Genomic DNA, 26,026 nt, shown 5'->3' with positions numbered 1-26,026 from the left:
GTAGGAGTTTACAAACTACCAAGATGGGAAAACATCCTACAGTCTAATATGTCTGAGAATGGCTTAATGGTGGGTGGTGGGTAAAGCAGGGACACGTATGACTGAGAATTTGAGATGCCATCACACAAATAAAATTTACTCTTTTGTTAGTATAAGAATTTTATACAAAAATAAACCCCTAAAGCAGTGATAATATAACATTACAGATAAATGCTAACCTAAAACTATTCTCTGCAAACAAAGTAGTCATAAGTAAGTGATAGTAATACATTTAGTTTTCAAGTTGGTGTTTATTGTCATTTATTGTCATTTGTACGAAATACAATGAAATCCTTACTTGCTTGTCTGGCCAACATGCAGCATGTTATGTCACTACTCCCCAGCACCATGATCAGTTCATCCATCAATTAATTATGTGTTACTTAATGCTGATGTCCCATTGTGTGACTTTTTGTTGTGGAGTGTGTCAAATTTGCCAACCACAGTCGCTAATCTCAACACTGCATCATGTCAAAGTACATGACTGAAAATCACTGCTCATGTCAATTTTAGAGTCCAAGTGGCGGCCTTCCAGCACAGTCATTTTTGTGACAGCCAATAGCATTCTGCCTGACGCAGTCAGTACCGTATGAAGAGTTAACAGCTGTGGCAAGTTCTGCAGTAATCTTGGCCCTTTTTTGTTTGTTCCATTCTGTTTTAGTACATAAAACACAAGCCATCAATTAGACAAGCCTCTCTTGTGTTTGTGAGGTCCAAAGCCCAGGATTTTTTACTTCTTGTTGCTGCCTGCTATGCATTGTACTTCTTGATGAGCATTCATTGGTTGCCTGCTGCCTCGCACACATAGCCAACCCCTACGACTAAAGACAAATTCAGACCTGTTTGATTTTACTGGAGCGTGTTGCAGTCTAGTTGTTCTCAGTCATTGGGTATGTCACATAATGTAATGGCTGTATGCTGCCAGCTGTCTGTGGGTCACTGACATTATGTAAACGAAGTCTATTTCTAAACATCACTGGAAAAGTTGTGTAATGTAACATGGGCATAAGAATAACTCATGACAATGGAATATTATCCACTTAAACAAATACTATGTTATTGTGTAGGGATAAGCCGTACAACTTATTATGCTCATTTTCCTTCTTATCTTATTACCTATTTTTGTTACTTTATGTGCACTATATGCAGTCTTATTCTCGCAAGATACACTTTAGGAGAAAAAAACAGAAACTCGCAAACACTAGATCACACAGAAAATGGATTTAATAAAATAGGCCTGGACACAGCCTGAGCTAATCTATAATTATGTTATTTTTGTCTCATTGTCATTTATTATTAATATAGTATATTGTTTCCTATCCCCCAAGGCCAAACCCGTATAAGACTTCTCATGGTTTCATTATGATAAATGTTACTGTTTTGATCCTATGATATATTATTTCACCCATGTACCCAGTTGACAAGATAATATCATGCACAGAATAACAAGTCACAGCCATGAGATAGAAAACTGTTATAAGATGTTGCCATGTTGTGTGTGCACATGACAAAATAATGCAGCCTAGCATGCAACACATAATTATCTTGTTTTTATGACTTATTCTACTGTCCAAGCTATTAATAATCTTGCTCCCTCCTGTCATAACTTAGTGCTCATGACTTATTATCTCATATACATAACAAATGTTTTAAGAGGCACAAGTTTTTTAATTATTTATTTATTTGGCTATTCATCTATTTTCTGGATCCACATTTTTCATCTCAGACATTCAGCATTACTCCTTTAATTTTATGAGGGTCATGTTCTTAGAAACCATATGCTTTTTTCAGGCAAGAAGGATCTATATATACAAGTACATAATATAGACAGAATGCAAGAACAGTTCTCTAAACTTCATTAGATATACAGTATCTTAGCAATATAAATTAATATAAAATAAAATAGCTACAACGTGCACCTAGGTTACCAACATTCATTGGATTCAGAATGCTGAGTACAAATACTTCCAATCATGTGTATTTCTCCAAAGCATTGATATTAGGCCACGTAATTATGTTAATCTGCTATATAAAAAAAAAAAAATTCACAGTAGGTGTTCAAATAATTTTTCTTTGAGGCAGCTATGTAATTTATGAGCTTACACAACTTCAGTACAGTACCTATCTTACCAATTTGTGCTATTCATCTCATTTATATATAATTTTAACATTGTTACACTAATTTTATCATTAAAGAATCAGCAATAACTTAAATGATTAGATAAACAATATGAAAATAGTTTGGTAGTTGTATATAAACCCTTCCTTGGACCCAATAAATGTGGAGTCACCATTCACCCTAATCTACATGTCTTAGGAATGTTAGGAAGAAACCAAAATGTCAGGGAGAAAGGCCACCTCAAACAAGGAGGGAGAAACGCAAACTGCTTAGACAGACGGTGCCCTTCCAGGATCTCATGCCAGTGGTCTGGAGTTATAAAGCAGCAGCCCATGTGAAAAAAATTATCCTTATAAAAATAAATAAAAAAAAAAAAACAAACAAACAAACTTAAAGCTATATCACAATGCATGACTTCTCCAGTGATTTTCATTCAAAATTTTCTCTTGCATAATCTTGACCAGTCAGAGGAAGTCAGCGACTCACTTCTGTGAAGCCTGTTGTCACCCAAGCAACTCACACCAATTAGTTTGTGACTCAGACTGATAAAATCAAACAGGGTTTAATTTTGTGTTTAGTGTTAGGTGCGGCTCTTATGAGCTTGAGAGCTAACAACCAATGAATCCTCATCTAGAAGTCCAATGCATATGATGCAGTGATTAGAAGTAAGAAACACGGGTATTTTGGACCTCACAAACAGAAAAGAAGCTTGTCTGTCCGATGTTGTGTGTTTTAAATACCACAAGAGAATGGGGCTACCCGGGTTTAGCACAGTTAGAGCAGAAAGAGACACAAATACCTGTGGCAAGCAGAAAGGAGGAGGACTCGCTTTTTATGTAAATACAAGGTGGTGCAACTCTGGACATGTAAACGTTAAAATCTCCACTTGCTGCAGGGACATCGAACTGTTGGCTGTACGTCTGCGTCCCTATGACTTGCCCAGAGAGTTTGGACACGTCATTGTTGTTATATTGTGAATTTCCCTTTGGGATTAATAAAGTATCTATCTATCTATCTATTTATCTAAATAAGGGCTGGGATTATGGCTGAAATTGCCATAGTTTTCAACACTTCGTAGAGTGCCAGCTCTTTTAGGGAGCACAGTACTGACTGTCATAAAAAAGAGTTGGGCTCAACTGTGCTAGAAGATTAGCACACAGTAAGTAAATGTGACATGTTCAGTGATTTTTAGTTGTTTAAATTGACATAGTCTGGTGACAAGATTAACAGCTACTGTCAGCAAAACCATAACATACACCATAACATTGTAGATGTTGTATAATGTGACATTGGCTTAAGACATATTGAATTTTAATTATTTTACTGGTCAAATTTAATATATAGGTATTATAAAATTGCATCTATTACTCATTTGCTCTTATGCAACAAGACCTTTACAAAGGCTTGTTAAAAAAAGAGAAGAAACACCAGGCCAATTTTTGGCACTAAACTTCACAATCCTCAGCATTATTAAGATTATAAGAAAACATTAGGAGGCAGAAGCAAAAAGGAAACCTGTTATTTATTTTTGGTAATTTTTGAAGGTCATGGCTGGCAGAGTACTCCAATTATTACAAGAAGACTTGTAATTAAAGCATATTGCATTACCTTAGTGATTGCTAAACTGGGTACCATAATGCTTTCTGGTTTTCATTCCACCCAGTTTACTTACAGATACCTGTAACCAAAATCCAATTCATACTAATGGGAGAAAAGTCAAGTGTACTTTCACATGTCCTAACATGACTGCCACACCATCTGAAGGGCAGACCTAAAATTAGACCCGGTAATATGCAAGTTGAAAATCCACAGAAGTTCATTTCAATAACATAATTTTAAGTTAAAAACAAAGCAAAAACTCAAATTAAAAAATTCAGACACTGAAAGTAATTTATGAAGATGGAAAGAGCAAAAGGGCCGTATGTATTTACACTGTACATGGAGTTAAGAATTTAACTACCCCATCCAGTTTTACATCCAGCATGAATGCATGACAGAAATGTCTTTGGTCAGTGTAATGCTAGTCTTGATTTAAACCAGGAAAGGTCACTATTGAGCACTTCTAAATTGTACTCACTCTGAGGTCATCTGCATAACAAGCTGGAGGGAGGTGAAGCCAGAATTCAGGAAGCTGTCTCTATACTGATTCATTTTTATTGCTCCCAGCCACTCTTCAACGGAAGTGAAGGTTGTGAAATCCGGGACAGAGCGATCAAGGAGCGGCTGTGAAGGCCTACAAAGAAAAAAACAGGTAAATACACCAGTGCTAAATCACAGGGAAATTTGGTGAAAACCACCTGGGTCTGATTCCTTTCTGAGTCCCACAATCTTTCATGTTTTTAGAATCACAACCAACAGAAACCTGCAGTGTTACTTATCTCCTGTATGTCACAAAAACTCTTTACTGAGGTGTATGGAGCAGTTTGAACACTTGTATTAATATTCTGGCATTCCTATTTTTTATTAGAATTTTGAGTAATATTTTCAGTGAAGCTCACAGTTGCTACAAAGATTTAGACCTCCTCAACTAAGCTTCAAGACTGTTTTTTTTTTTTACAAAATGTATGTCTGCAATGTAAAAGTAAATAACATCTACAGTCTATGAATTAAAAATATATTTTTTTACTTGACTAATAACATTTAAACTGTTAACTTTCAGAATTGTAGTGAGCAGCATGATTGTCAAGTATTAGCAGAGTTAATTTCAAATATTATAAGCACAATGCATATCAGTCTTAAATTCTTTACATTAGCACCTATAAGAAATGCCTGCTAGCAAGAACAGTCTGTCATAGGCAGCTAAACAAGATGAACTTACAGTATACATTAGTTGTAGGATATCTCCCAAAATAAAATATCCCTTTCATTTAATTCACAAATGACTAAACTGGCAGTTGTTAGTGAAATAAAGACGACTGATAAATGCCCGAGGCCCAGTAAGGTGGCAGATATGCACATCACACTTCTGGAAAGTATTCTAGAACAATATATAATGTATAAAAGCAAAACTCTGTCTCCATGGGAACAATCTTAGTGTTGCTATCTCTTTGAGCTGCAGGGCCACTAGAGTCAAGAACTCAGGAGCAGTACTTCTACTGCAAATTGTGCACATATACATGTATGGAACATGTATGGAAGATGGTATTTAAGATGATTAATGATGAAATAATGCTAGACATCATGTATCTTCACATATCTTGTAACTATCTAATATGCATAAATAAAAAATGCCAGGAGTCAAGCCAGTTTAAGTCAATACTTCAGGATGATGGTGAAGGGCAGCAGAAGCTGCTCTGTATGAAAAGTCTCTTTTTTAATTTTAAAGGTTTTGTTTCCTTTTTCATTGGCCACAACATAATATACATACACTGCAGTAATTGTGGCAACAGCTTTAAGACTTGTTGGATTGCGGATCATCTTGTCCAATGTGTTAACGATCTCAGTGAATCGAGGCCTTGCATTGCGATCCTTTTGCCAACAGTCCAGCATGAGCTGATGCAGTGCAGCGGGGCAGTCCATGGGCGGTGGTAGGCGGTAGTCTTGCTCAATGGCATTGATCACCTAGGAGACAAAATACAAGGGCTCCATCAACTGTGGTGATTGGCAGCATCCAGCCACTATCATCTTACTGCCACTAATTTCCTGAGTTCCTCTCAGTAGATGCACCAAGTGATTTATATATACAATTTTCATTTCTCAGGTGCCAGTGAAAATGATAATGACATAAAGAACCTTCAATTTTATATTCTATGGGCTTATTTAAAATAAAAGTCAATACAGCTGAAAAGATACATTTTAATAGGTGGCAAAGAAAGTGTGAGGAGCCACTATCAGGAATTTTTATAATCATGTAAATGACAACAAGTACACTAGCATTATTTTCAGAGACTAGGATGTGATTGAACAGATAAGGGAACACCAGGGCTGAGTCAAAATAGATGGGTGTCTAATTGCTAAGCTACAATTACTCTTCACTACACCTGATATATCTGAAGGAGGACAAAGTAGATTTCAGCATTTGTATCAATGTACATAATATGAAGGTCACTTCACAATTTAGGGAATATTTGGACAGTAACATCCAAAACAATATACTGTAACAAATCAAAAAAGTAGAGGATATTGCAAAAATACAGTACCCTCCAAAAGAATACTGGCAACATTATGCAAATGACTCTAGAAAAATGATATATATATATATTTTTTTTTGGCTAATTTGTATTTTCTCCATACTTTGGAGAAACAAATGTTAGTGCATGCAGCTCTGAACTGAATTAAGCAGATTAGGCAATATCCTGTCCTGTACTTCCAGAATATTTGAGAAAGCTTCCAGTTTGTGATTCCACACTTCTGCTATTGCTTTCGGAAAATGTCTACAGGTAGTGATGGATTTAATTGCCCCACGAGACATTCTATATCATATGTTGTGATCTACTGGGCTTTTGGAGGTTTGTCCAGTATTTGCCTACTTATAAACATTAACACTCTTTCTAGTTTTCTGTCTTAAGTAAAACCATCAGATTTTCTTCTTGCATTCCTGTTGTACAGAATTGGCTGTAGCTAAATGCTCTATGAGGATTGATCAAATATCTTCTTTTTTTAATGCATTGATACTTAGAAACACACACACCAATACAATACAACTGCTGTGGAGAGACATGACTCACAGGTGGCTGGAAAGTCTGCACTCTACAAGCATTCCTCAGCTGTCCAGCTCTGCTAATTAGGATTTAGCACCTCATTACTGTCCCTACCTGGTCTTGATAAGCTGACATCCCCAGAGACTGGGGAGAGATTTGCATCTTTTCAAATAATGAAGGCAGCTGACTAGGCTGTCTGTTATATAGGGGTAAGCCATCTGAGCAGTTTGACAGGAACACCAATCTCTTAATATTACCACATGCAGCACCTCTAGGTGGTGTTTACACTGCCAATAAATAAATTTAAGTAAACTAAATTAAATCAGTGTTTGTGCCAGCTTTGGGCTGAATATATGTTAACTATTTCTTCATAAAAAAGCCTGCAAATTGTTCTGGAAATATTTTTTTGATTCTCACAGATTGTAGAACAGAATGACATAGAATAGATCAAACACCGGCACAAACTGGTAAGATTTTCAACTTTGGCCTAATTCACCAAAGAGTTTGAGTTGAAAAGCTATTGATTATATCTGGAAATATTTATCTGGATTTACATGAACATCTGGCCAGTAGCCAAGCCACCTGTACTTCAGAACAGGTAATCCACCTGAAACTAAACATGTTGGGGCTCAGCCAGTAATTTGGATAGGAGAAGAACCAGGAAAAGCTTGGGATACTGCTAGATACCAATGCCCCAGCACAGTGGCAGGGACACTGTGCAGCAAAAATGGATGAAACATAAATCTGAGGTCCTGTTTTTGGCATAACAGATGATGGGCATCTTTTGTAAAGAGTGCGCTGTTTCCTGATGTCCTGGCTAAATTGCCGATCATTGCCAAGTCATTCTTGTCCCCCTACAATCATCCCCTGTATTTTATTGGCTAACTATCTCTCTCACCCTTCACCACCTAAAACTAATGTGTGGTGAGCAAACAGGGCACAAGATATCTGTGGTCACATCATCCAAGTGGATGCTATACATTGATGGTGGTTGAAGTGGCTCCCTCCTCTCTATGTAAAGCTTTCAGTGTCTTGAAAAGTGCTATATAAATGCAATTTCTTCTTCTTCTTCTTCTCCGACCTTTATATCTGTAGCTCACAAAGGGTGACAGTATTAAAATAACAAGAGATCAGTGAATTGGGCTTGCACAAATCTCAAATTCATCTCATGTAGTATTTTGGCAAGAACTGAAGGCAGAAAATGCAGATGTTACATTGCTGAAATTCAGCTTGCCCAAACACCTGCTAGACATGTATTTTTTGTTATTTGGAATACAAAGTACATCAAGCTGTCTATTCTATTATGACTTCTGTAGTCTTTAAACCACATAGTGTTCCGCCTTCTTTAGAAACATGGAACCTGGACTGGATTCCAGAGGCTTCAAGTAACATAGATGGAATCAAAAGTAGACAATTCAGTGTTCTAAAAGGAGGTTCTATTTTTTAAAGGATATTTATTATCAAGGTCAAATCAAAAGGAAAAAGGCTGGGAAATTTTGAGAAAGACTAGTTTCACAAAACAAACCTAAAGTCAAAGCAATGCTTCCATTCAATTACTTTTCCTCATCATAGTGAGTTAATAGATAATGGAAATTACTTGGTTGAGGGGTCAGTTAAATAGAACTACCCAGGCTAATTGCAAACCAAAAAAACTCTATTCCACATTACAGTCCATGTCCTCAAAGCTAAAGCTGTCACAAAATCTCTGTAAATGTACAGAGACAGAAGACAGCTCTCAGAAACACCATGGAAACAATATATTGGGAGAATCCCCGGAGCTTCCTAGCACTACATTCTTTTATCTCTAATGGTTTGTTGTATTGCTTCTTACCAGGACTAAGCCCATAGAGAATTATTCCTCAGTCAGAAATCAGACTTTGTTATATAAGAAGCTCAGGCCTCAAGAGAATAAATATAATGAAAAATGTTAATGGTGTCAACACCTTTGTAAACCTGGTGAATTCTCAATTAGGCCAATATCCTGTGGTTCTTGGGCAAAGCAGAAAATTCTCCTTCTCATAAATACTTAAATCAAAACAATGCTGGTTATTTTGAGAAGGAAGTGAGAAGGAAGATTTGACAGTAAGTACTAAAGAATATTAAAAGACTTGAACCATTCTGCTCTTCAAAACATGAAAATTAAAACCCCCACCCAAAGTCAAGGTCCATCCGTAGATTCTAGGCTATAAAAGGTAAAAGGACATCAGGCCAGATTTTCAGGCAGCAACCAATTTTAGGAGAACTCTCCATGTTGCCTTTGTTTACTGAGAAGACACCTGGTGGATTCTAAGGACTACGGCTTATTATGATTCATTTTTCTGTGGTCTTTGAGCTGAGCAGCCATCTTGCCAATATTGGGCCAAGTTCTTTCCTCCAAAATGCACATTGCTACTTACATCTTGGTTTGACATATCCCAATAAGGCCTTTCTCCAAATGACATCACTTCCCACATGACAATCCCGTAACTCCACACATCACTGGCTGAGGTAAACTTTCGATAGGCGATGGCTTCTGGAGCCGTCCATCGCACTGGGATCTTGCCACCCTGCACAGGAAGACAGGAGAAAAAGAAGACATGATTATGATTCAGCTTCTTCAGGGATGTCCTAGACTGTAAAATCCTCAGATTTTTAAAACTGCAGACTGCTTATATTAAGTTTCAATTTTATTCAAATGAACCAGGATGAACTGAACTTAGGGGGAAATTAATACAGAAAACATCCTCTCTTAAACATTCTTCCTGTATTGTACTAGTAATTTATAACTTTAGTGCATCTGTTTCAGTTGGTTTATAATTTAATGATAGAGGGAACAGAAAACAATATGAATGCTACAGGATTGTAGCTGTTTCAGTCAGTTTATGACTTGGGAACTTATAATAGTGCAAAGGTGTGAAAAGAATCAACGACTTTGAGTGGAATCATTCATTACAAGAACTACCTTTTTTTTTTTTTGAAGACCCACATGAAATTTCAATATACTAAAAGCACATCTGAATGACAGTAGAGCAGGGCTATTCAATTACAAATTCAGTTGGGCCAGATTGTCAAACCAAGAAGGTTAGCTGGGCCAGTCATTTTAGCGGCAAAGCAGCTCGTAATGACACATTTTAAAACCAACACAAACAAATTTATTGAAAAACATAATGTTTATTCGTTGTTTCTCTTTTAACTTTTGTCAGTTTGCAGAGCAAAAGGTGCATACAAAAAGAGCTGAATTAACAGAATCTGAGGTAGCCTATTTTTCCACTTACAAAAGAAAAAAACTGACCTAGGCTACATATCTGACCTATCTGATCACAAAGTGCATAAAACAAAATAGTGCACAGTAGTAGGCTATTAGAAATAACATTGTTTCCTTTTGAAACAAAATAAACAACTTGCACACATTTGACCCAGGAACATCTCAAAGTGCATAAAATAAAAAGTGCACAGTATTCACAACTATAACAACACTGAGGGAACATATTTTAAATCACCATGTGTGATTAGGCATGCCTCTGTTACGCATCCCACATTATATTGATGTATTGTAGGCTACAGTTACCCTGCTGACTTAGTGGGAGAAGTGATATTTTTTGTTTTGAACGAGAGCAGTGACTATACTTGTAAGTTGTCAATGCAATTCGGAGGCATTGTTGGAGAGTATGGTCAGTCAGGGAGCAAAGAGAGTTGCTTTTTATGGAGTTCATGTGTGAAAAACTTGACTCACATGTATATGTTGATCCAAACATACTGAGCATGACGATCGCTACTTTCTTAATGTTAGGGAACTGATGTCCGTTGACATCAGTCCAAAACATTGCAGGCCCGTTAGTGGAAAGCTCCAGTGCCATGGTTACAGATGACTGCATGTCAACAAGTTCGAGTGTGAATTTCCCCTCGTCAATGGAAGGGACCAGTTTCTTAGCTCTGGCGGATAAGTACCCTTCTATTTCAACAGTGAACGGGTCTCTTACAAAAACGGCCAACTCTGTGGGCAGATCAAGTCCATCCAATCGACCAGCAAAGTTATTTTTCAACATCGCAATGAAATCTGTCATCACATCCGTGATTTGTGCGGGGTATGAGATGCATTTGCGGAGTGTCGGAAAATGCAGCATTCGCCTGTGCTCAAATCATTTGCGAAAAGGTCCAGTTTAACTTGGAATGCGCGCATCTGTTCCACAAGGTCGATGACAGTTTTGTCTCTGCCTTGTAGTCCCAAATTGAGATCGTTCAGGTGTTTGAATATGTCGCTCAGAAAGCAGGCATCGGCCATGAAGTTGTCGTCCAGTATGCGACTCAAGTGCGTTTCTGCCTTTTTTGCTTGCTGCCGCGGAGGAAAGTTATGATCTCTTCTCTGAGACTGCAGAAACGCTCCAGTGCTTTGCCTTTGGACAGCCACCTCACGTCATTATGCAAAAGAAGGTCGGGTGCTCAGCAGACATTTCTGACAGCAGCATGCGGAATAAGCGGTGTTGGAGGCTTGATGTGGAGCGAATAAAATTAATTATAGCCATAACGCTGTCCATTGTCGTTTTGAGTGCCCGCTTAGTTTTGCGCACAACACCGCCTGATGCACAATGCAGTGTAAGGAGATCAACTGAGGTGCAACAGCGGACCAACGTGCTGCCAAACCATTCACTTTCCCTGTCATGGACGGAGCCCCATCTGTCACAAGCATGCACACACGCTTCATATCCAGACCACTGTCTTTAAAAAAGGCGGAAATTTTCCCAAAGACTATATCGCCAGTTGTGTGTCCTTCTAACGGCAGTAGGCCGAGCTGCTCCTCTCGGAAGCATTTGCCATCAAAAAAACGGACATATATGCACAACTGAGCAGTATCAGTTTTGTCTGTGGACTCATCTACTGCTATAGACATAGTATCAGCTTTCATCAGGTCTCCTAACAGCGTTTCATACACATCTGCAGCAAGAATTTCAACCCTACGAATGTTTGAAGTATCTGACAGGGGTACGTTTTTTATAGCAGATACCACGCTCATTTTAATTTTATCGTCATTTATCACCTCATCCACGACAGCCAGCATACAGTCCTTCACGGTTTCAGAGTCTGTGAATGGCCTTTTCTTTTTTGACAGTATCCAGGAAACACGAAGGGATGCTACAGTAGCTCTCTAGTGGGCTGTGAATGACCGCACCATGGTAGTACTGCTCCGGTTGTAAGATGCAATCAAACTCTGCACTTTTGCAGCCCTCTCTTGAGATCCCTCTGGAAAATTGGTGTGAAAGTGTGGTGTTTCTCAACATGATGCCTCCGCACATTGTAATCTTTAAATACTCCAACGCACTCATTACAAATTAAACACATCGGTTTGGCGTTTGGATGTGGCGGGGGTCCAGGCAGGGTTAAACTTACGGTTTTCATTGGCAATTTTACGTTTTAGTGTTGAGAAAGACATATTGATAGTAATCTAAGCTACTACCGGCACGCTCTGCATTGTTTGCGTGTTGCAGGCTACGTAATAGGAATGCGCGTTTTTGGCGGGACCATAGACATAATAAATACTTTATATTTATATAAATATACTATATATTTATATTAATATAATATATATATATATATATATATATATTTATATTAAATTAGATTAAATAACAATTTATGAATAATATATATAAATTTATTATCTATAGGAACACGGGCTGGGCCACTCGGAGGTTGATTCTGGGCCGCATGTGGCCCACGGGCCGACAATTGAATAGCCCTGCAGTAGAGTAACAACACAGAAACTGGTGGAAGAGACCAAAACATATCAGAAAGAACGAAAGAGACTTTTTTGTTTGGATGTCAGAGAAGACAAACCTATGCATCACGCCAATTGCATAATTTAAAAGCTGTCCAGGACAATATCCACCCAGTAAGCTTTTCTAAGAGTTTACACAGATTTTTGCTATCTATTTTATTTTATTTGCTATTAGTATTATTATACTTTAATAAATACCATGTTGCTTTTACATTTCTATGTTTGTCTTTTTATCTATAGTGACCGAAGTAAATATCAAGGCATCTAGTGTAGAAAGATTGTAGTTTTCTTCCCGATTAGGTTATCAAGGCTGAGAGGTCACACTTTAATAAAAGAAAAACTCCTGTAGAAGCAAGACCCCGTTGGTTGGTAAGTGGCATATAACCAAAACAGTGTTGAACCTTTGTGTGTCTTGGGGAAATCCATATATTTGTTAGTGCTGGTGAAAGTGAGTCCCTGTTGATTACTGAGCGTGATAGGCTTGAGAAATCATTCTTATTAACTTCTGTGAAAAGAATCCAATGTAGGATATTACAGAGTGACTGGCAGTAGGTCATCACTCCATAATTGTGTGACTTGGATCTGTGTATGCGTGTGTGGTGGGATCCTAAGTGGAATACTACAGAGTGACTGGCAGTAGGACATCACTTAAACATAGTTGTGTAAATAGGATCTCTGAGAGTGTGTGTATGTTAATCTTAAGGTGCGGGAGTAGACCAAACTAGTAAAGAGACCTTGTAAGTAATACATATCCCACTATAATACAAGAGCAAACAAGCAAACACAGCATTGAACCAAAAATTTCAGAGAATCAAAAATGTGTTTCAACAGATACAATAATCTATAATCTTTTGAGTAAGCCTTGTTATATTTAGTTAACACTGTGTTATATTGCTTTTTTGATTTATAAAACAAATTTATATGTGATAGTGCTCTCTGTAAAAGATGTTATATTAGGTAAAGTTTGCCTAACACATATACCAGAAGATATCGCACATTGTGATCTGTATTCATGTTGCTACTTCATAATGGTCTCTATAATAAAAACTGCCTAATGCTGCAGAGTACTTTTTTAACCTTTCTCCTCTCTCCTTTCTTTAAGCTTCTACATACAAAATTATTTTACATCAGTTGAAACAAGAAATGCAGATTCCATGAGCTCCAGACATGGAAATAAGCTATAAGGGACATGCAGACAATGTGAAAAGTCTTCCAAAACATCTGCCATTCTGTCTACAAACAACTCGTCACACAATCAGAATAACCACAGAACATTAAAACAAACTGTTACCTTTTTGTTACCTCTTGAATGTGGACCTGTTTCAAACAAATTCACTGTCCACTCTCTGTTCAAGTGGAGTCGAGCCCACAGAATTACATGATAGAATGTAACAGGTACAGGTTTCCTCCATTGACTCTAATGGTTACATGCGGCTGTGAAGCTTGGAGGCTATAAGGCAAGTCCTACACAAAATACATTTTCATAAACCCATAAAAGCAGAAGGGAGGAGGAGGAGGAGGAGGTGGTGCAATAATCATGCATTTCCCAGCAAGGTCATTGATGGTCCTCCTCATTACATTGCTATTTGAAGCAGCTTGCTGTGACAAACGATTGGGGGCAGCGTTGCTGAACAACTTAAAAATTAAAACATGTCCTAAGGCGGTTCTTTTCTGGGCGAATATCTGGAGGGGCGAGCCTTTCACAATAACTGTTTGTTTTCCTGCCAGATACTCTGCAGCCCCAAGTGACAAATATTTTAAAATGAGCAAGAAAGAAAGAAAGAGAGTCTCTACTTTGCAGAGGATGGATGGGCCTAAGATAATGGCCTTTCAATGTACCATGCAACTCTCTAGTGGTTTGAAATGATCATTAAAAAAAAGAAAAAAAAAAAAAAGAAAAAATCAATTACAAGCTCAACAGCAGGCACACCAAACTCTGCTCTGGTAGCTTGTGAAGTGCATCTTTAATTCTGTTTCTTCGTGTTCACAATGAATTTGAACCGAGGGGTTAATCGAATGCAATTAAGTCACATATCAAAAGCCTTACAGACTATAGGATGGAATGCTTGAAGTAATTGAATGCAAATGCCGAAAGAAGTCAGAGAAAAAAGGTGGACAAGTCGGCATTTTCCTTGCCAGTCGAATTGGCTGTGCTACATTTTAATTTAAAGACGGCTGGCCCTTGATTCCACACTACTCCAAGTGCTGGTTTCATCATGACCTATTTAATACCTGATGTTCTGTGGCCATCTGGTCAAACTGCAGAAATGCCTGCCTGTCTTTTATAGGTAACTTCCTTCATTTGCCATTGCTGGAAGACAAGGGGCTTTCTGTCTGTCACTATTTACTGGTAAAGATGACAAGAAAATTCTTGCCTGATGCATGCAGATGATCACAAAGTTCCACATAGTGCTTTGAGTAGTGCTGTAGTAGGTGGTCTGAGAGATGCCATCAACGACTTGCTTTTTGGTAAATGAATCCCTAGCCTATGAGGTTAATAGTGAGAAGAAGCAAAATGAAGTGTGCCCCTCAGATTTTAGATTATAGTATTTTAATAAAGTGATTCCTGCTAGGAGCCCTCATAACACATTCATATGATTAATGTGTGATAATTCCGTTAACTACATAAAAAGCTCAAACCATGCTCTGATTTCTGTCCATGTTTCACAAACCTGCATTCAGTGTTGATGAGTGTTTCAAAACTGGCCTGACATGACAGAGTCTGGGTGTGAGCATGACAATATCTTTCAGTGGACTGGCATTCCACACAGGCTTTATGACTGCCATCACCCAGTCATTTCAATGATGGGCTATTGAGCAAGAACTAGAATAAGTGGGTAGATAGTACATCAGATGAAATTATAATGAATGGTAAATGAAATCTTAAAATTCTATTATTTAAATAGGACAGAACCTGCCACCACTGTAATTCACTTTATGAAACACCGTTCATAGATGTTAGATATTTCTGACTCAAAATTACTTATCCAGGCAAAGCTGGATGCAGCTGCTAGTTACTTAATAAAGAAAACTCATACATCAGAAGAAAAAATATCTCGACCAAAAGGGTTAGAACTACAACAGAGAGTGTTTCAACACAGGGAAATACATCTCTCAATGGCCAACCATGGTGTGTGACCACCAAAGGACAGTAGTTATGTACTGCATAATTCATTTCCAAGACTGAAATTTTGTAGGGGGCACAGCAAATTAAGGAATTTGTGAAGCAGTGAAGGCCTACCAAATTACCAGGACAATTCTCACTAACCTATATATTTAAAGAGAGCTCACTCCGCTTGGCAACCCCTGGGCTGGCGCTACATGCAAGCCACTTTGCAGTTCTGCCGCTTGCACGTGGAGATACGGATGAACAATTTAAACAGAATGTTATTTTCATGGGAGTTGTTACATATACATAATAGAATTATTTTACTTTACAGTGAGTAATTAACCATATTAAAAAATAGTAAAACATAATACAGTAATTTGAAACTAAATTGTTTCATGTTGTGTTCAAGTTTTTTCATTGCATTATATGATTTTGTTCTATTTGGCTTTGAAATTAACATGCAAATATTTTAAAAACTTACACATTTACTGTAAAACTTCAGTAAAAACTATTTTTTGAATTAATTTTTTATTAGTATCACATTAAATTTTGATTCTGTGTTTGGACTTACATTGTGACAACCTAACGTATAACTGAATTTTTGTTTCTTTCTCTCTAATAAATAAACTGACTTTTTTAAATGTTTGTCTCTGTGATTTGTTATTTCTCTTTGCAAAATCTATTCTAACAGGAAACGGTTAACATTTTAATATGAATGGCATATCAAGATCTCCTTTGTTGTCTAAGGTTATCCAGGGAAAATGTAATGCATTACCTTTCTTGGATACATCCTTTTTTCAACAGTAATTTGGGGTGGTGGAAGACCGGACAACGGTTATAGTTATTCTTCGTGATATTGTAAGTTGATGTTTTCAAGTTCCACATGATCACCACCAACTGTTTCAGCACAGTCTACTGCTATGCATTTAACCAATTTGCCAATTTGATCAACAATTTTTATGTTAATTCGTTTGACTTCATTGTTTCTCGGTGCTAGGATTGTCCATGTATTCATTTCTTCTGTTGATATCCCTTTATGATAAAATTCATCAATAAGATTTGGACATAATACATCTTCTTTAATTGGGAATGTAAAGTGAGGAAAACATAAAAATTTATAAGAGCTGAGAGAGCAGGAAATGTGTCTGTCAAAAGCATTCACACGAATGAGATGTGAGTGGACCGTGTGCGTGTTTGAATATGGTTGAGAGAAGGGCATGACTTGAAACAATCTCATGTCAAAAGTCTCATCTCGCGTGACTTGAAAAAATAAAATAAATAAAACACAGAAATAGTAGCACTGCTTTGACGTCTCGTTGCAGGATTTGTTTTATATAATAGAGAGATATCTGAAGCCTAGGAGAAGCTGTCTAAACACAGCTGGCTGTTTTAATAGAAAACATGGGACATGGCTACAGAACACTTCAACACCTTAAGTGCATGCTATATTCTCATTGCCCCAAGTTATTATGGAGCAGTCCCTTGCTTCACAGGTGACACTAGTGAGCATAAACGGTTACCTCCTACCCCAGATCACTGAACTTAGAAGATAAAGCAGAGGTAAAAATTATGACATGAGGACTAATAACCAGTAAGAAAGTACAGTATATACTGCACATTTTATATCAGTTAGGTAAGGCACTTATTACCTCTAAATACAGGATTAATAGAGTTTCTTGATGTTTGCTGTTTCACGTTGTGATGTGTGAGTTACAGACTTGCACAAGACAGAAAGAGGTGAGTCCAGGTTTCCAAAAAAATCAGTTTTATTGTTGTGAAGGCAGGAACATTCTCAAAGCACTTATACAATGGGAGCCGTCACTTAAGCACAAAGAGCACACAAGCAGTCACGCTGGTGGCGGTCCTGCATTAGCTCCCTTTATTAAAAGAACAGATAGCCTTCCTCAGAGAGAAGACAGAAAGTTAGCACACGGCCAGGTCAGCAGCTCGTTTTAATTGTTTCCTTCAGCAACCATCAGACGACACATGTTACGCGGTGATCCTGCAAAAGTACAGTTGAACCAGCGGACAACTAATTCCTGCTTGTTTTAACAGAGTTTCAGCACACAATCCAGTTGGGGGGGTAATTGAGCACCTGTTGGGGGGTGCCGGGGTCCCACAATGTGAATACATTTCTTCCTTTTTTTTTTAATCCCTCTCATATTCATTTACTAATAAACCTTCTTAAATTTTAGTCTTTGTTTTCAGGAACTAAGTTGTCCTAGGCTCAACTTAATATTCAGTTATGTTAGGCAGTTGCTGATGGTCTGTTTCCAGACAGTAGATAAACATTTAACACATTTCCAGGTTCAAATCAAGGGGACAGCCTTCCAAACATTTGACAATCTTCTTCTAAACATGCTGAGTTTACTGAAACCATTTTGATCACTTCAGTTCTTTACTTGATGTGACAGCTTTTCTGATTCAGTGCTACATGGGAAGGCATCCAATATTTTCAGAACGTTTCTTGGTAGTAAAATTATTAAATGATTATAAATCTAGACCGATTCCAAATAATGCTTACCTGACACATTTCCTAAAATTTATTTCAGAATTTTTTACCAATTAATATTGCTGCTACTTAGGATAGAAATTGTCCTGATGTATACATCCCACAAAAAGCTAAAGAGCTGTGGCACATGCTAACAACCTTACCTCATATGTGAGCCACCTACAAAGGCCACTCTAGCAACATAATCAAACTTTTTGGCATTTTGAAGTGACAGGTAATTTCTCTTGCTTGTATATTCTTCAAAGAATGTTTACTGTGTTTTAGAAGCATTTCATATAAAGAGGCAGCATACAGCCTGTTACATTTCCACATATGTTCTTGACCTGCAATATTTAGTACCTAATGACACAAAACAGCAGACTAATTTTGACCTGATTAAAGTGTGTCTCTTTATTTTCATACACATAAAAAGGTAATCTCTAAACTGCTGGACCAAACAATATCATAAAATACATCTTAGCAGACATAGAAATAAATGAGGAAACATACTGATGAAAGCATTAAACCAGAGAGTTTGACTTTCGGTGATGTCATACAGTTTAACTGAACACCATCTGCTTTACCCTGAAGCTAAAATTATTTTCTTTGTGAAAGAACTGTGCTAGGTTCTCATCTCTAAGTTATTAACAAATTATGCACAGACAAATGCAATATTTACAAAGAGATTGATCATTCTGGTTATGGTTTATAAAACAGTTTTACAAACACAAAAATGCAGGTGTTTGTGGAACGATACAGTCTATATCTATAGATAGTTTATAGGGATAGGAGGTACTGAGTTCTGTGAACAAGATTATGGTCACAATGCTGTTACAGACATGAGAACACAATGCAGATATACTGGTGGTAGAAATTAGTCATGGAAATAAATGTCTGAATTATAGGCATAAGGTTTTTCATTTGCTGGACAGATAATAATAATAATTTTTTGCATTTATATAGTGCTTTTCTAGATGCTGAAACAATGTAATCAATATTACATCTTGCCTGAAGCAGGGGCCTGAGTTGCCTCGAAAGCTTGCATATTGTAATCTTTTTAGTTAGCCAATAAAAGGTGTCACTTTGCTTGGCTTTTCTCTAGAAGGTAAATGAATCTGAATGCAAGATTGTATCCATGAGTAAAGACAAATGCTCGAACATACACGAAGTTAACCAAAATATCTAAATTTAGATCTAAAAGATCTAAATAATTCAATCTGCACAGCATGGTAATCAGAACTGAAGATTGTGAGAGTGGAGACGAGGCCTCTCATACATAGACTGTCATGAAATATCTCAATTATTGTTTAAAAGGCAAAACTGGATTGTATGATATACCAGTGATGATATAATGCATTTAAAAAAAAGCATGCAGGTAGTGCTTTGTCCTACCCCTTTGAGGAGATTTATTTTTTTGGTGGTCCATTGTATACCTGAAATACATCCCTCATTCTTGGCAGATATCTCTGTTCTCTGGCCTCAAGGATAGGCTTCTTCCTGGAATGACTCTTGGTTTTGGCATGTATAGCTGCTCATCTCTGTAGAAGGCAGGTTATGCTCTTATGTGGCTGATATTCTTCCACTCTGTGCAATTTAAAGCCAGTCTTTCCATCCACTCTTAAAAACACTGTAATACAGGGTTGTGTGGAGTTGGGGTCTGTCCTCGCAGCATTACCCACAAGGCTGGAACCAACATTGTGCTACCATGCTGCCCCAGTTTAGAATCACAAAAGCTAAACAGTTTGACTTTGGACAGAGATACCATGAAATTTTTGTGTAACTACCAATATGAACAAAAGTGAGTCTCATGCCTGGAAATGGCCTCCATATTCCAGGGACTTTCAGGAAGCACTATCTATCATCAACTTTGTTGTCCTTTAAATATTACATTAACATTCAAATAAGCTTAGTAGCAGACTTATTTAAAATAAATGATAGTTCTTTTCAGAGATGACTGTACATTGAGCTAAGGCGAGAGTAGACATCTTTTATGTTATTTGAGCACTATATGCTGCAAGAGCAGTTTTTATTACTCTTTGCTTATGCTGCTATGTCATGGCTACACATTGAAAGGAGCCTTTTTGTAAAATGTCTTTCTTCAACATTTAGAAGTGTTTAATGAATAAAATAGCTCTGCACAAGTAAATAATAGCATATGCCATGATACGGCAATAATATTTAGTAAATTGTTAATAAAAATAATAAGATACTTAAAACATTGTTTGATGAGAGCCATCCAGTTTAAGATTTGAATGTGAATGTGATTTTATACATTATGGTACAAAATATGAGAGCAAAAACTATTATTTTTATTATACTTATGTTATTTATATACACAAGTAAAGTGATCTTTAAACTATGTAATTTGCAATTAATATTATATTTCAATAATTTTCCAAATAGTTCTGAAATATTTCAATTTAATTAATTCTACAGTATATTTTTTAAATATTTATCAAGATTTCTGAGGAGTCATCAATTGGCATTTTTACAATAGACGTAAAGTGAATATATTTAAAATACCAAATACTAATGTAGAAAAACAAAGGATAAGATAAGAACAACTTCTAAAATTCATAATGAATTAATTGTAATACTTGTGATTATTATACCTACCATTAATAATTTCTAAAATGACACAGAATATGTGTATTCTCAACATTCTGAAACCTGCTTAATGAAATAGAGATGTGGTGGTCAGTGACTATCAGGACCCAGCCATACACAGACTTACACATACATGGACTTACACAAGACCAGTACATTATAATGAATAGATAAAACTCCTATTAGGTAAGATGTTGATAAAATTCTAGTTTGAAGTGTTTTTTGTATAAATGTATCTTGGGTAGAACATGAGTAAATAAAAATTTTGTTCTTACATTATCAAAGAAACTGTTCACATCTGAGTTTTTCAAATGGGACATAACATACAGGTAGTTGTGGCATTCTGTTTATAAAAATAAGTCCATTCAACACTAACTCTTTCACTTATTTTGTGTTCTGTATTCCTTAGGTGATTTGCTGGAGAAAATAAAAATTCAAACGTAACTGGAAAACTGCTGTTAGTGCCTGCTACAGGAACATAAGCTGATTAAGGCCATTATTATTTGAAGTCATAGCATGCACAACAATACCTGTTTAAAAAGCTGTCAATAAGCACTACACACTCTATACAGAAAAAAAAAATATGCATAGAGTATATCAGTGGTTCTCAACCTGTGGGGTGGGTCCCCCTAGGGGGGCAGGAAGTAACAAAAAGGAAGGCGCGAAGATGTGAAAAAAAGAAAACAAGAATCAAATGTATGAAAAAAATATCTGTTGAAACCAAAACAAATTAACTTAAACTACATTCTGATACTAGAACAATAAATATAGAGTTAGATAAATGTTGATAAAAGTTAAGTAGGTATAATAAAATATGCATCTACATTTCAAAAAAATGTTGGGGGGGGGGCGCAATTAAAACTGTTATGAAAACTCGGGTCGCAAATACTTAAAGGTTGAGAAACGCTGGAGTATGTGTGTATATAAATATAAATATATAAATATAAATAAGGCAAAGCCCTCACTGACTGACTGACTGATCACTAATTCTCCAACTTCCCGTGTAGGTAGAAGGCTGAAATTTGGCAGGCTTATTCCTTACAGCTTACTTACAAAAGTTGGGCTGGTTTCATTTCGAAATTCTACGCGTAATGGTCATAACTGGAACCTATTTTTCTCCATATAATGTAATCAAGTTGAGCTCGATGGCCGTGGGGGGGCGGAGTTTCGTGTGACATCATCACGCCTCCCACGTAATCATGTGAACTGACTGTCAATGCAATACGTAGAAAACAAGGAAGAGCTCCAAAAAGCGCTGAAGAAAACATGCATTATACAATTGAGAAGGCAGCGAAACAATAAGAAGTTACCGAGTCACACATACAACCATATTCATGAGTACAGCTACTTCGGAAACAAAGCACGGTGTAAAACTAAAGTTTAAATTAAGTTCATAGACAGGCTGCCGCTAGCGTTTGTCATGCCCATGGCTAAAGCGGGATACAAGTTTAATGACAGGACGCAGGATATAAACGAGAGTTTTGATCACTTTGTAACTAAGTTAAAATTACTGCTGAAGGGCTGTGCTTATGCAAATTCCAAGAGACTGTCTTTGTGGGGGGATTGACAGTTAAGGCGGGTGGGAGAGTCACGTCATCATCTCCCCTCCCATTCACCTCATTTCGCTGTGAGCTGAGCTCCGCAGCTAACGCAGTCTTGAGGAACCAACTTTGTGACGCTGCCACCAAATACTCACAGAAAAATCCACAAGTTAATACACACACTGTCTCTAGAGTTTCTCCACACTGAATCCTCCAGGCACTACTTCCAAAAGGTTACATTGACAATCGTGTTACGTTATTTTTAAAATGTTTCCTTTTCTTAGCACAAGCACAGCTGAGAAGCTTCGATGTGCTCCATAACGTGTTAAAAAATAACGCATTTAATCACACTTTGCATTCCAAGCAAAGGGGAACTTCTGGCAATGCATGATTTCCTGGTACACCGATTACAATGATGTACACATCAGAGCTACAAAAATGTAACAGTCGTAAGAAAGCGCGTTGCTACAACTGATTGGAGGAAAATTTCATTTCAAAAGACTACCCGACGGAAGCCTTGATAAAAGCGTGGTTTTGTGCACATATATATATGTATATATATGTGGATGTATATGTATATATATATATATGTGTGTATATGTATATATATATGTATATATATATATATATATATATATATATATATATATATATATATATATATATATATATATATATATATATATATATATATATATATATATATACTAATCAACTCCCTCACTCACTCACTCACTCACTCACTGACTTATCACTAATTCTCCAACTTCCCGTGTGGGTGGAAGGCTGAAATTTGGCAGGTTCATTCCTTACAGCTTCCTTACAAAAGTTGGGCAGGTTTTATATCAAAATTCTACGCGTAATGGTCATAACTGGAAGCAGTTTTTCTCCATTTACTGTAATGGAGATGAGCTTCAACGCCGTGGGGGCGAGTTTCGTGTGACATCATCACGCCCACGTAATCACGCAGTACATAGAAAACCAGGAAGACCTCAAAAGCGCTCAAGAAAACATGCATTATATAATTGAGAAGGCAGCGAAACAATAAGAAGCGGCGAGTGACATATACAACCATATTCATGAGTTCTGCTACTGAAACAAAGCACGATGTAAACCTACACTTTAAATTAAGTTCATAGACAGGCTGCCGCTGGCGTTTGTAATTTAGTGCCTGCCCATATAAGGCCGTCCGTCAGCGGCAATCCAATAGCAAACTGCCACGGGTAAATATTCACGGGTGAAGGACTGCTTATGGAGAGGAAGATGAGATGGTCAGGGTGGTGTTTGACACAAACTCAGCGAAACTGCGAGAGAAAGTTTTAAGTGCCAGGACTAAGGTAACATTAAATAAAGCTATGGACATAGCACGAGATGGCACCAGCACAGCTGGGAACCTTCGATGCATGTACACCGAGTGGCTCCGTGAACTGACGCAGTGCACAGATAAAAGCAACAGTTCCAAAGAGCTGAACAAAACCGAATTACACAATTGAAAAGGCAGCAAAAAATATGAAGCGTCTGATAAGCATATTCATAAATGCAGCTACTGTGGAAACAAAGCACACAGTGGAAAAAGTCAATGTCCCGCTAAAGGAAGACAGTGTAAAAAACCCGTGCATGCAGTGTGTCAGGTCTCAGATAAAGAAGAAGACGAGCTGTTTATTGATGCAGTAAGAAACGAATCGATGAATGAAACCTGTCATCTTTACAACGATTGACAAACACGGAATGTAACTTGAACACAACACATCCTACAAATACGAACCTGATTGAAAGAAATAATGATAATCAAATCCTTGATGACAGCAACACTCAGTAACACTCACAAAACAAATACTGTATATTGACAGTCATGTTACGTTATTTTTAAAATGTTCCCTTTTCTTTTCTACCTTTTTAACACACTACTTCTCCGCTGCGATACGCGGGTATATATATATGTATATATATATACCGATCTACATACTCGAATAATGGATACTTTATTCGCCATCAATGATTGTTTTGGTAAAGCCATACTCAGTGTATTCATTAGATGAGCGGTAAAAAGTAAGAGCGAGGGAGGATGACTCATTGAGGCATGCAGGCTGTAGTGCGTCAACTCTATCTGAATTGCGCGATCACATTTGAAAAAATATATCTTTTCAAGTTCTATTTAGTCCATATGTGTCAAACTCAAGGGCGCGGGCCACATCCGCCCCCGTGTAATTATATCCGGCCCGAGATCATTTTATATACTGTATTATTGTTATTAATGGCCGGGTATATGAAGCGCTGGTAACACAATAAACTACAGATCCCATAATGCAGCGCTTCAGCTGCCTTGCCTAACACTTACCGCTTACTAGAGTTATTGCGCACTGAGTTTGCACGGCGCTTTGGTGACTTTGAAGAACAAAAAGTCCGTCTACATGCGGCTCGAACCTTGTGCATGTTTGGTAGCACATATCTGTGTGAGAAGCTCTTCTCAGTGATAAAGACTAACAAAACAGCACACAGGAGTCGCCTCACTGATGAGCACCTGCAATCCATCCTGAGAATCTCCACAACACAGAACCTCACACCAAACAGAAACGAACTTGTGGCCAAAAAAAGATGCCAGGCGTCCAGCTCTAAAATGACATATAAGCAAAGACAACTGAATGATTTGATTTGTTATTGCACGTAAGAGCGGGAGTCAACCGTTTTAACAAACAGCGTATTGCACTGATACTGAAATAGCTGTGTGTGTATATATGTAGATATGTATGTATATGTATATATATGTTTATATATGTGTGTGTGTATGTATGTATATATATATATATATATATATATGTATTTGTATAGATATGTATATATATATATGTTTATGTGTGTGTGTAAATATATATATATATATATATATATATATGACAACAACACTCATCACTCACAACAGTGACAAAACAATTACATTGACAATCAGGTTACGTTATTTTCAAAATGTTTCCTTTTCTTTTCATTGCTTCTTTAACACACTACTTCTCCGCTGCGAAGCGCGGGTATTTTGCTAGTATGTATATAAACTGCTCAAAAAAATTAAAGGAACACTTTGAAAACACATCAGATCTCAATGGGAAAAAGAAATCCTCCTGGATATCTATACTGATATAGACTGGGTAATGTGTTAGGAACGAAAGGATGCCTAAAATCGTTTGATGGAAATGAAAATGATCAACCTACAGAGCCCTGAATTCAAAGACGCCCCAAAAATCAGAGAGAAAAAATTATGTGGCAGGCTAGTCCATTTTGCCAAAATTTAATTGTAGCAACTCAAAATTGTACGCAGCACTTTGTATGGCCCCTGTGTTCTTGTATACATGCCTGCACGACAACATCGGTGCATGCTTCTAATGAGATGACAGATGGTGTTGTGGGGGATCTCCTCCCAGATCTGGATCAGGGCATCACTGAGCTCCTGGACAGTCTGAGATGCAACCTGGTGGCATTGGATGGACCAAAACATAATGTCCCAGAGGTGTTCTATTGGATTTAGGTCAGGAAAGTGTGGTGGCCAGTCAATGGTATCAATTCCTTCATCCTCCAGGAACTGCCTGCATACTCTCACCACATGAGGCCAGGAATTGTCGTGCACCAGGAGCCACTGTACCAGCATAGGGTCTGACAATGGGTCCAAGGATTTCATCCTGATACCTAATGGCAGCCAAGGTGCCTTTGTCAAGCCTGTAGCGGTCTGTGTGACCCTC

At 37.4% G+C, this 26,026-nt stretch overlaps 1 protein-coding gene and 1 long non-coding RNA gene across 3 annotated transcripts in view; one reads left to right on the top strand and one right to left on the bottom strand.

The window, feature by feature from the left end:
• Window positions 1-26,026, bottom strand: part of LOC120535168 (ephrin type-B receptor 1) — a 707,928-nt gene that overhangs the window by 18,849 nt on the left and 663,053 nt on the right. For both annotated transcript variants that reach the window (XM_039762817.1, XM_039762826.1), the window contains 3 exons: window positions 9,195-9,344; window positions 5,526-5,719; window positions 4,236-4,391 (listed from right to left, as the gene is read on the bottom strand). In XM_039762817.1, the coding sequence (XP_039618751.1) occupies window positions 4,236-4,391; window positions 5,526-5,719; window positions 9,195-9,344 (500 nt within the window). The remainder of the gene's footprint in view (window positions 1-4,235; window positions 4,392-5,525; window positions 5,720-9,194; window positions 9,345-26,026) is intronic.
• Window positions 4,342-14,452, top strand: LOC120535210. Its single transcript, XR_005634869.1, has 2 exons — window positions 4,342-4,409; window positions 13,653-14,452. It is a non-coding gene; the product is annotated as an uncharacterized LOC120535210 (long non-coding RNA).

Source organism: Polypterus senegalus, chromosome 1, assembly GCF_016835505.1.
Source record: "Polypterus senegalus isolate Bchr_013 chromosome 1, ASM1683550v1, whole genome shotgun sequence".
Lineage (NCBI taxonomy): Eukaryota > Metazoa > Chordata > Cladistia > Polypteriformes > Polypteridae > Polypterus > Polypterus senegalus.
Note: the sequence above shows the minus strand (reverse complement) of the source record. Positions and strands in the feature narration are given on the sequence as shown.